This window comes from Chelonoidis abingdonii, chromosome 2, assembly GCF_003597395.2.
Source record: "Chelonoidis abingdonii isolate Lonesome George chromosome 2, CheloAbing_2.0, whole genome shotgun sequence".
NCBI classification, from domain to species: domain Eukaryota; kingdom Metazoa; phylum Chordata; order Testudines; family Testudinidae; genus Chelonoidis; species Chelonoidis abingdonii.
In genome coordinates, this window is record NC_133770.1 from 41840865 (window position 1) to 41853280 (window position 12416).

General features: G+C 40.7%; 1 protein-coding gene across 1 annotated transcript in view; it reads right to left on the minus strand.

Moving 5' to 3' along the window:
* Positions 1-11448, minus strand: part of MALRD1 (MAM and LDL receptor class A domain containing 1) — a 435870-nt gene extending 424422 nt beyond the window's left edge. Inside the window, 2 exon segments of the mRNA XM_075061940.1 lie at positions 6833-6938; positions 11371-11448. Of these exon segments, the coding sequence (XP_074918041.1) occupies positions 6833-6938; positions 11371-11448 (184 nt within the window).
* Between the last annotated feature and the right edge of the window lie 968 nt (positions 11449-12416).

Here is a 12416-nt window from a genome sequence, read left to right on the forward strand (position 1 = left end):
CATTGCTAGTTTTCTCTGGCAGTAGACGGTACAGACAACCGGTAACCAGCTCTGCTATCATTGCAAAAGCAAGTGAATGCTGCTGTGTAGTCCTGGAGTATCGCTCTCTCTCTCCGCGGCATCAGTACACATACGGTGCCGAGAAAAAAAAAAGCTGAACGGGCTCCATGGTTGCCGTTGCTATGGCGTCTGCCAGGCAATCCAGGGAAAATGGCGTAAAGGATTGTCAGCTGATGTTTTCCAAGAGGAGGAATGAGCTGGACACATTTACCCAGAACCACCCGCGAGAATAATGATTCAACCCAGAATTCCAAGGGGCGAGGGAGACTGCGGGAACTATGGGATAGCTACGGAAGAGCTACCCACAATGCAACGCTTCAGAAATCGATGTTAGCCTCAGCCCATGGACGCACAACGCCGAATTACTGTGCCTACTGTGGCCGCATGAAATCGAATTTATAATATCAGTTTTATAAAACCGATTTTAGCTAATTCGATATTATCCTGTAGTGTAGACGTGGCCTTAGAGAAGTCACCTATTATCTTGGTGATTTTCTTTTTGTAGGAGGAACAGAAACAGACACTGTCTGGGAGCCTCATTAACAAGATAAAACATGAGAGGTCCTGATACTCATTTGGAATTGGATTCTACAGTGAGTATTTCTCATCACCCCTTTGAAAAATTGGCAGAATTGTGAGATTATCCATCATTCTGGCAACCAAGAAAGCATGCCTCTGACAGCTGCAGATTATCACTGGCCATCTAAATTTTGCATGCAGGGTTATGGCTCCTGGAAATAATTTTAATATACACTAGCTGCAGCCACAATTGGTATTACCAGGCCTCATCACTACATTTGGCTGACCAAGGAAATGAGAGGGGACCTAAAGTTTTGGGATATGTTTTTGTCAGAATACAATGGGGTTTCATTTTGGCATGCAGAGTGATCGCTGGATGTGGACTTGCAGGTCCACTTACACACTGATGGTGGCATGGGCTTCCAAGTGTACCTCTGGCATGATGTTAGTCTCCTATAATACCCCCTTGGGGTGTGATGGGGCCCTGTAGTCCCCCAACCTGCAGTCCTCAGAGTCAGGATGATACAGCTGTGGGAGACGCAGCCCTCTGGCTGAGTCCTGTGGAAGCCTACTCCTTCTGGGATATCAGAGGCCCACAAAAAAGAAAAAAGAAAACCAACAAACTGACAAGCACCCTTACCAGGCTTCCCTTCCTTCAAGGGGCCTCTCACAGGCTGTAGTTTACCTCAGTGGCCAAAGATGAACCACTAACAATAGTACCAGAGTAATTGTTCATAGTCTGGCCAACCTTCCCTTCAGATTGGTTGTGGTTGTGTGAACAATCCCTATTCTTACCCACAGTATCCTCCAGGAGCTGAAGATGTGAAAGTGTGTGGTCCACTCAGGGCTGCAGCTAAGTTAGCTGAGCTTCCCCCGGCCCTGCCATATCTTGTAGGTGTGGTAAGGCAGGGCTGCTTGAGCTTCCAGCAGTTCATTAACCCTCATCTAAGAAGTGCAGGGTTTGTATACCCTGTCACAACTTCCAAGGGAAATGGTGTGCTCAGAGGTGGCTGGATCTTCCAGGGAATCATCAAAGACTTCATATTTCTGGGGGTTTTCCTCTATCTTAGGGTCCATCTTTATTTGGGTAACAGATTCCAGGATAAGTGAGTTCATTTCCAGAGTGAAAACATAGATTCCAAGACCAGAAAGGACCATTATGATCATCTAGCCTGACCTGTCCTTGGTGTTAATAATGGCCTGATCGATGCTCTGTCTCACTTTCAGATTTGGGGAATTAGCAACACAGGCTGAAAGGACACAATAGCGATGCCTCATTCCATGTGCAACCTTAATTACAGATTGCATTCAGGCTAGCATGACATTCCACTGCCACACAGACATTCCAAATTTACAAAGCAAGATTTTCAGAGTTTTTGGATTTCAAGGTGTGCCAGGCCTACCTCACATATGGCCCATCCCAGAACTGCAAGTAATTCAGTTTGTGGTAGAGTTAGTTCACTGAGGCCTGGCTTCATCTACAATTGCAGGTCAAGAGTAAAGGGGTAAAGGGATTCCCCAATCTTTGCATTGAGTGTGTAGTTTGCAGGTTACTAGAAAGTTGCCCATGTTCAAGGGGACCATGGGCAGACTGCAGAAAACCAATCATTATTCAGATAAAAAGAGATTTAGTCCTAACATTCCCCAAGTTTGCAATAGTGTCAGTAAAGCAGTACCATTTACAGCAGTCTTCCTGGTGGTCTTTTAGGGCTTTAAGCTAGGAAGAAATAGTTTCTGGTTCAAAGAGCAATGAGTCTAACAAAGTGTTGCCACAGGAAACTTGCAATGGGATCAAGGAAAAGTCATCTTGATATTGTCAGTTAAAAGCAGATCAGATTTGTCATGGTACCAAAATTGTGCTGAATGAGCGTGGTGAAAAGGTTACTTGCCCAATGCAGGTATTAAAAGCAGTCATCCCTTTGGCTTCAGAGCCATTGTTTGTCCATCTTCACTCATTGATATATTTGCTTTCCATAACAAACTCTCTGCATAAAACTCTTCATGTACTCAAATATTTGGATGCTAATATCTAAATTGTATCGTTAAATTTATTAATCTTATTTGGTTTATTGATGATTATCTCTATGTATTGTATGACTTTTCAACCAACCTTTGTACTTTTGGATAATTTAAGCACTATACCCAGATGTACAGACACTCTTTTCTTATCCTATGTATTATATAATTTTAAACATTCGCTTTAATAAAGAGGCATCTGGCAAAAATCTGGCTCATATCTAGATGATGTCCCCATTTTGGTTGCTTGCCTGAGGTATCAGAGAAGGTTGTGGCATCAGCTAGTGCCCCTCATCCACTCTATGGCAGGCTGTTTCCATTCCCAGCCAGTGATCATTATTCACTTAGGGGAGAATTACTTAGGCACAGCAAAAGGGCCTAGTTTGATCATTAGAATAAAGAGGGATTTCAGCCATGTTTCATCTCTTTCCCCTCAAACAGTCTTGATCTGCTCACACCAAGACAAGTTTGGTGAGGAGTCGCCAGACCTGCCAGGATTGACCAGGCCAAGAAAGAAGTGAACTGAGAAACTGGTACGTATATAAAAATGACAAGGGGGTATAGTGATTTCTCATAAGGAAATTAAATTTACAGCCCTCCAAAACTGTTGAGAGAGAATGGAGTATATCTATCCAATACAGAGTAGGATATTTTCTTGGAGCACCTCAAGCAATGAGTAGATTCCTCTCTAGATGCCTGATGCAAGGATGGGGGACAAGAGATACCCAAGCTGATTGCTGTTGTCTCCTGCGATGAGTTCCAGTGTGGCTGATACAATAAAAGTCTGATCTGAAGTCCCTTTAATGCAACGGGCTGCTTGGGCATTGGTCTCTAGCATGACACTGCACAGTGAGAGGGTATCTCCTACATCTCACGCAGCATGTTGTTCCCCTCATTTTGTCTCTTCTACCTCCAGCATGGAGGAAGGGAGTGGATCATGGCTGGCTTCAATCAGAGTCCTGGAGAGGCTTTCATACCCACCCTCAGGGTTACAGAAGCCAAGCCAGTGCTGCCAGTTTGGGTCCGCAATGGAACAGCCCTGATGGGTAATTTTTTTTCGGAGTGCGGGCACTAACCGCCATTGGGTAATAGTTTTAAACTCAGTTGCATCTTCTGCATTCAACCATACTATGGTGTATGTCTCTCTTTCTGCGTCCACATCAACGCAACACAATGATTAGTTACGAGGTGCAAAAGAAGGAGCAGACAGCACTGGTTTAAGCATTTGTGGTGTAGATTAATGTATAGACTAGCTGAGCCAGCAGCTAATTTTTTGCTGCTGTTTTCATCTTTGGTAATGTGCTATATCTTTCAGTGGCTGAAAAGCATGTCAATAGTTCATTATCACAAACACTGCTGGAGCTAGTTGTATTATATGAAATAAACTGAATTACACTCAATCTTATCTCAGGAGATATCCCATTGCTGAAAAACCAAATTAAAATGTCAACAAGTTAGAATAAGAAGAACAGTTCTTTTGTTTTAAATTAAAACTCCTGATCACTCCTGATTATTTTTTAAAAGAACAGTTCTATTTATTTTCACAGAACATCTAACTTGAAAGTTGTCCAATGAAATTTGATGGAAGATAAATTTACGCAGATAAAGTTACTGCTTGGGGAGCAGAGAGGAGGAGGATGAAATGTGTGGGTTGTTCTAGACACATTTTTCTCAGTGTTTGTTTTACAGTGTTATTAACAAAACGAAGTCTTTAAAGCCATCCCGAAGTTAAAAAAAATCTGTCTAAATCTCAGAGAAACAAACTGCAGTTCAAGTTCAACTGTGTCTATTTAATTTTGGTAATCTTTCTAGAAACATGAGACACTGCATCACACTGTTAAAGAATTTTTGATAAGAAGATACTGTCTCAACAAAGAAAGACACTTCCAGTGAAAATAATGTGTATATTTTTAATGGCTCCTTGAGTGCTTTTAGAGAATTAAAAGTTTAGCCATACATCTGGGTATAGTTTAGCCATACTTATACACTAATATATATATATTATTTTCAAGAGTGCTATTTTGGGAATGCAATATTATTTTAAAGGAGCAGTTTTATCATTTTCTCCCAGTGAATATTCTGCAACAGAAACTCACAGCTTAAAGGTGATTCTAAATACAATATATATACAATTTATCCCACTCTCTCTCTCAGGCACAAACAGCTCAGATGGGAAAGAGAAAAGATGAGACTAAATTGGTAATAAAAGTATAATATTTGAGGTTCCAGTCCTATAATCTGATTCATGCAGATAAAACCCTTATTCCCATATAGGGACCAAATTAAATCAGTGGAGCTCTGTGTGGGCACAGGGGTCCATCCATTCACATCAGAGTGCAGTTCTAGGGCCTATACAAAAGACTAGCTCAGACAAAAAACACTGAATCTGAACAGCCCTGATGGTCAGTGGGCAATGATAGGGCTATAATTCAAAATCAGAATCCAGATCTGCATCTGAATTTTATGATTAACACGTGGGACTTGTCTACACAAGGAACAGTCCAGAATAGCTCTTTTGTCGACAGGGACATACTTATTCCATGTTAAAGTCCCCGTATGCAGTTTAGCTTAATCCACACAAAGGCACTTTTGGTGTGCGATAAGAGTGTCAGCACTGACAGCTAGTGAGGAATAGGTATTGCACTTTAAATTAAAAAACTAATTTAAATTTGTGATAGCTTCCCCATGTAGACAAATCTGACCTAACTCCTCATATTCAAATGCTCCCAAACTCTGTTTGAAATCCAGATTTCCAATTTTGTCGCTCTCCCATCTCTAATTTAAATTCAAGTCTGTTTCCCTTTTAGATCTGTTCCCTGCCTCCGGTGATATAATTTTTATAGAAGAGTCTTTTGTAATCTCTTATTCCCTCTCCTGCTTTCACATGAATGATTCTCCTGTAGCACAATTACGAATGGGGCTGAACAAGAGTGTGTAAAGAACTGCCATAGAAATTGACAAAAAGGCATGCTTACTTGTACATTCTGCCAGTGCAGCAGAGAGTGTATTTCAGTGACCTATCTGCCTGGAGGAAATAGTCTTCTGTATAGGAAACAACAGCCAAGGAGCATACATACTACATACTCAAACTGAGCTTTTCAGGTATAGCTGGACATAACATACAAACATCTCTTGTGTTCAAACTGCTATTATGTTGAAACTTGCCAAGATAGATGCTTGGCACTGCATTTGTGAGGGGGTTCAGTGCACTTAATTTTCTGCCTGGTAATTCATAATCCTGTCTACTGTAACATGATACTGCATACAGAATGCTTGACCTTTGGTTTGGTTGAGCAGGAAGATAGAAGTGGGTTATGTCTGCAGGATACACATTTCTAAGACTGTAATCTGCTAACCTGAACATCTGTTTTCTGGAGCTACTGCCATAAGGTAGTCTCCAGGTTCTACCAGAGACATTTAAGTTTTTAAGTTAAAAATCACAAAATTCAGGAAATCCAAACTTCTTCTTCTACTCCAGGAATAGGGTTCTCAGGGAATAGGACTCTTGTGCTGGGCATTGTTATATGTATGTTGCAATGTAGCTTAATGTTATAGCAAAGGTAAATGTCAGCTGTAAAATCAGTTCAGCTAGGTAAGTGCAGCCAGCTTGAGTGGACTCAGATTGTCTGGATGGCTTTTTTAGGGCTACTTGACCACAGCCACATTCAGAAACATTGATGACATCTCAAGTTATTAAGCCAAAGCTATAAATTCATAGCTTTTTTTGGTATTTGTTTGCTCGCTTAGTACTTTGTGTGAGCTCTAGCTGTGTTACATTGATCACTATTCCTGTACCGAAACAAAACTGAAACATTACTGAACTGTCATGGACCTGCAACAAAGATTTTTACCAGAATTCTTTCACAAAATTATTTTTAGAGCAGACCTGAATTCCAGGGGGAATGTCTGTATCTAGCTAACATTTAATACATTTTAACTATAATAAGCAGTTGTGAATTAAAGGAAAGCAAGGTTGGGCAGAAGTTTCATCTAGTGACGTACCTTGAATAAGAAAAATCCATTAAAGATATACAGATTTAGATATAAATTGAAATTTAAGCAGGAAACCTTTGAGTAAAAGAAAAAAAATAGATGAACTACAATTCCATGAAGTTTCATCCAAAATGAAATTCTGTGTCCTTCTGTTCACTGCTAGTTATTTTATAAGTAAAGCTATCTAACTGTACTACAAAAAACTTTGCTTCTCTTCTAATGAAGCCCACCGAGAGCTACTTACAATGTTTTTCATCACTGCTATCTTCGCGCTGGTTGGTGAAATTTCATGCTTCCTTTGGTGGAACAGAGGATCCATTGGCACATTGGAAGTCATGTCCTGTGGATGACTGAACAAGTAGACGAGTGAGAGGACACCAAAAACAACAGAAGCTGACTTTGTTCATTGGATATGCTACCATCCTGGCTTCCACTTTGAAGAGAACTACTGCAGCAATCTAGTTCTGGCCAAGAAGTGTCCATACAAAGCCATGATTACACATGTTGCTTTAAAACTTTATTTTCTAGAGTTCCAAGTGTTACGAGTTTGATACTCCAATGAAATATGTTCTATGTGAGGAAGTTACATTTGAGCCATATATCAGTGTTTCCTTAGAAAATATGTAACTAAATTGCATCACTTCTTTTATGACTAGCAGGCTTGTTTTGTTGCATTACTATGCAAGCCAAGTGGATATCATTAACTCATTGATTGGTATTATTGCCCAATGACTGGCAAAAATGTCAGATAAGTAAACAACGTAGGCACACATAATATAATCAGACAGTTAGCAATATTCCTGAAGCCTTTTGTGCCTTTTCTTGAAGTAATCTGGCAGCAATGCATAAGTATAAGTAATTTATGAAGAGCATTATGTATGAACTGTAGAGATGTAGCAAATAAATTCAGCATTGATTTTAATATCAAAGTGATGACAAGTGAGTGATCCATGGAGAATGAGAATTTGTATACCGTATCCACATATCATGCAGTAACCTGAGGCATGCTTGTATATGGGCTCAAATGATTATGTCAACTGAATTACTTTGGGGTTGTTTTGATTTTGGCCTTCTCTTTGTGAATCATTTCTAATTTGAGAAAAAATACTGGATATTCACAGGTATTCTCCAGATAGCTCATTTGAACAAATGTGAGCCTACAGGTTGTTTCACATGCTATTCACTTTGGCTGCTTACTATGCATGACATTTATTTGGTCACCTTAGTCACATGGCAGCTTTATAAACAGAAGAAGTCCAATTAACCCCGTTGCTGTTGCTAGCTGATTTGATCCCATAGATCACTGTTCACTCTGGCAGAAGTCACCAAGCTTAAAAAATAAAATTCAAGTCATTCATAGCCAAAGCCAAATTGCCTTTACCCACTCTAGAGCCTTTGAAGAACAGCACTGATTGAGGAGTCAACTGTCTTTAATCTGTGTAAAGTTTTAACATAAGGATAGTGGTATTGGGTTTGATAGTGGGGCAGATGTTCAGTCACTTGGAGAGCACAGATAATTCAGCTCCAGTTAGGGGTATTCTCACCTCAGAAAAAGAGCTCTGTGTAAGCTCGAAAGCTTGTCTCTCTCACCAACGGGAGTTGGTTCAATAAAAGATATTACCTCATCAACCTAGCCTCTAAGTTTTTACATATACATTCATTGTTGTGTGGACCACCTTCCTTCCCACTGGTAACCCAGTAATACCCTTGTGGTGATGTTTATATGGAATGGTTTATATGAAAAATTAAGACTAGGAAAAAAGTTAATGCAAGGGGAGGGGGGAAGGGGAGGAGGAGGGGAGAGTTAAATGTGATCTAGCACCTAGAAGCAAGGAGAACCAGAAGTAAAGGACCAGCCAGCTCCGTGGCCAAACAGCAGTGCCCTGCAGGCCTCAGTTTAGTAACCTCTTTACTAGTCAGAAATACAGACCTAGTTGATCAGCTATAATCCTGACCATTTGTAAAAGAAAGGGGTGGTCTTCAGATCACTGTGTCCCAACAGGTTTATAACATTCTACATGAATGTTTATCTCTTTATCTTCTCAGTATTTAATCCCAGTTGCTAAGCCATAGTGTGTGCTGTCACTAGAGACAGAACTATTTTCAGCAGGTAACATACAACATACTGTCTTAAGTACTCATCATGTAAGTGAGTCATGTAGTTCTGTATTCAACATAATTCAGCATAATAACCTGACGTCCTAAATGACAAAATGCCAGGGGGATTTGTTCTGCCAAACAACAAAATTATTTTAACATTGAAAAATCTTTTACCACTTCACAGGTCAATTTTTTTCCCCAAATGGGCAACCCAAGCAGACTAGGATGTTGGAATATTAGTGGCCATGCGGGGAAATACAATAAGTAATCATAACAACATATCCGGTTTTCAACAAACATTGAAAAAAACAAAGAGCCCAAGATGGTTGTCATCACAGCCTAGGTATAGTGTTACTAGTTGAACAACCATGTCACTGCCCCTCAGTGACCTCCCACTTTTGGAACTCGCCCTCTGAAAAGGCTCACCATGTTAAGTGAGCTTAACTTCCATGCTAAATTTTCAGCTCAACTCCTGTGCTGTGGCTGCTTTATGCCAGATTGTTGGGAGGAAGCAACTCTAAAGCCTGTGTTATTGGCCAAGGAAGGTCATCATGCTACAGGAAGATCATCTAGTTCAAAAAAGAAGCTTCTATGACATCTCCTCCCCATTCAGTTGATGTAAGGGGCATGACCATGGCTACCTTGATGCCCAGATGATTTCTGGCTATATTTTGTCCCTTGTAGAGTGCTTAATTTGTGCCAGGACTTGCCAAGGCTGAGCCTCAGCAATTCTAGGCTTGGCAGTTCACAGCCCTGCCACCTTTGGGCTTGCTGCATTAGTAATGAAAGTAAATCATTGTTTGAGCCCCAGCACCTCTTTCATTACAAATTAAGCACTGCCTTTGTGGGTGTTGACAGTTTATGTAACTTAGAGCTGCCTGCAGCCTCAATGCAGAAGAACTAACCTTGTACACAGTGAGCTCAGGACTGAGGAGTGCAAAAGTGACCTTGCACCATTTTGACCCTCCTTTCTGAGCTGCACAAGGTTCTCTTCAGCAGCAACAGAGGAACTAGTCCTTCATTTTTAGGACCTATTTCCCTTTTACACCTTGTGAAATTTCTCCACATGAAAAAAGTATTATATTGTAACTCTTTATTAATTTAGTCTATCAGTCACATATATACTGCAGTAAAATGATCAGCCTTTTGCTATAGACTCGATTGTTCTCTGAAAAACATCTGAGGAGAAGCAAGAAGGTGAGCATACAACAAGGCTGATAGCAGCAATATTACGTAGAAGTTTATTTCTTCCCCTCCAGTAAGTAATGAAAAATGTAAATAATCAAGATGGCTTAACCAAACATTCCGATCTGCTGGATCATTTGAAATGAAATGTGATGAGAGGACAGAAGATACGAGTAGGTGCTGTATTCTGATTTGAGAGAGTTTTCTGAGCCAGTCAATGGTCCCATCTTGAACTGTTCTGGAAAGCAGTGCACTCCCTGGTGTGAAGTCAAACTCTGAAGTTCTGTCTTTTACAAGTAGCAATTTCATCAGTGAAATAACACTAGGACAGCTGTCTAAGCATCAGCATAAAGTAATTGTTGACAATTATACAAATACAACAGAACTAGCTACATTTTTAACAACCTCCCATTTCTGATTCCAATAGATTTATTGTGCTCCACAAGTATTACATTGGATGTATAGTACAGTATTAGGTATTGTGACAGGGTCAGGCCAGATGGCTACAAGAGAGTGGTCGGAGGTAGATACATTAGCTCCAGGTTAAGCAGATCCCTTTTCCCTTGGTAAGATAACAGGGACTATTCCAGAACACTCAGGAACTTTCTAGAACTAATTAAGGCAGGCAGGCTAATTAGGACACCTGTAGCCAATTAGGAAGTTACTAGAATTAATTAAGGCTAATCAGGACACCTGGTATAAAAAAGCTCTCACTCTAGTTAGTGAGGTGTACGTAAGGAGCTGGAAGTGAGAGGACGTGCTGCTGGAGGACTGAGGAGTACAAGCATTAACAGACATCAGGAGGAAGGTCCTGTGGTGAGGACAAAGAAGGTGTTGGGAGGAGGCCATGGGGAAGTAGCCCAGAGAATTGTAGCTGTCGTGTAGCTGTTCCAGAAGGCATTCTAGGCAGCTGCAGTCCACAGGGCCCTGGGCTGGAACCTGGGGTAGAGGGCGGGCCCGGGTTCCCTCCAAAACCTCCCAACTCTTGATCCAACACAGGAAGATCTCTGAGGCCAGCAAAATCCGCCAATAAGCTCAGGACCCACCAAGGTAGAGGAGGAACTTTGTCACAGTATCCATACCTAGAAAGCATGTGTTCTCAGTATCTTCTCAGAGTTGGACAACTTTGTCCATGGATTCAGCTCCCCAAAGTGCACTGTGTGTCAAACCTGTGGGCTTGTCTACCCGGAGCCTTAGTCTGCATTAGAGGGGTATAAATTCTAGAGTGCACTAGCATGTTGTGCACTAAATGGCCCGTGTGGACCACCTCTGGCATGCACCAGAAGACCTCATATATGCATTAATATTGTCCTGTTTCAAACAATACTATATTAACAGTGCTAGTGCACATTAGAATTTACACTCCTCTAGTGGGGAGTAATGCACCACGTAAACAAGGCCTTAATCGTAGCCATAGCAGAGGAACTGGCTAGGGATTTAGGATCTTGAGCTTTTCAAGTCTGGTGCAGATCAACAATGATCAAATATAACTGTCACCTGAACAGTGTTCAGTAGCATCTATGAAATGAGTAGGTGTTCCCTGGGGTCAAGTGCCATCACAAGTGATAATTCCATTTGTCCCCTGTAGTCTCACTGGAAAGGTCACAGAAATGAAACTGTATTCCCTCCTTGAGAAATGGTCTCGCCATACCAGCATCGAAACATTAGCTTAGCTCTGTTGGGAAGCTTGTATTGTTCATACATATGCAGTACCTGCTGTATGGCTATTCAGATAACTTCAGCCTCAAAGCCTATCACAGTTGGAATTCTGGACCATTCCTGAGCATTAAAAAAAAGGCATGTTTAAAAAATTAAGAACATAAACTCATGCTTCAACAAGAACCTCTTTATCTAAAGTCACAGGCCTGGCTGACAAATCCCATCACCTTGATGTTTTAATGGTAAGTGAAGAATCAATGTCCATTCAGAAAATATGTAGATGATATCTGTGGCAGACTTTACAAAAGTTTGATGTTCTGCCCTTATCTTTAATCATCATTAAGTATTTATTACACTGAGTGCAAATTAAAATCAGTATGTGACATTGTCATCCTACTTAGAGAGAGCTCTGATATTTGGAAGCATTTTTTAAAAGATCTTCAAGAATATGCAACAGCTTATAGCACAGGAATAAGTTTGCTATATGTTCATTCATACTTCAGTCATTAAATCTGAAACTCAGAGCACTTTAAAATGTTCCTTAGCAACAAAGGCAGTCTCCATCAGCACAAACACAGAAATAATTTGGTTTCATAGCACAACTAAGAGATTTCTCCCCGCACCACATTTTCCTCAGCTGGGGAGCAACACCATACAGTGTAAGGCAGGACACCAGCCATGCCAGAATTTGAGATCAAAGGTTGTCTCCTTATCTTCACTCTTTCCCCTTCCTATCCATAGAACAAGAAAGGTGTAACACTAATATTGCCAACCTCAGATGTTCTAAACCCATAAGATTGACTTTAATAAAAAAAAACAGATCAAACCAACAAAAACAAACCATGATTTTAAAAAATAATAAATTGGGGGGGTATTTGCCTTCT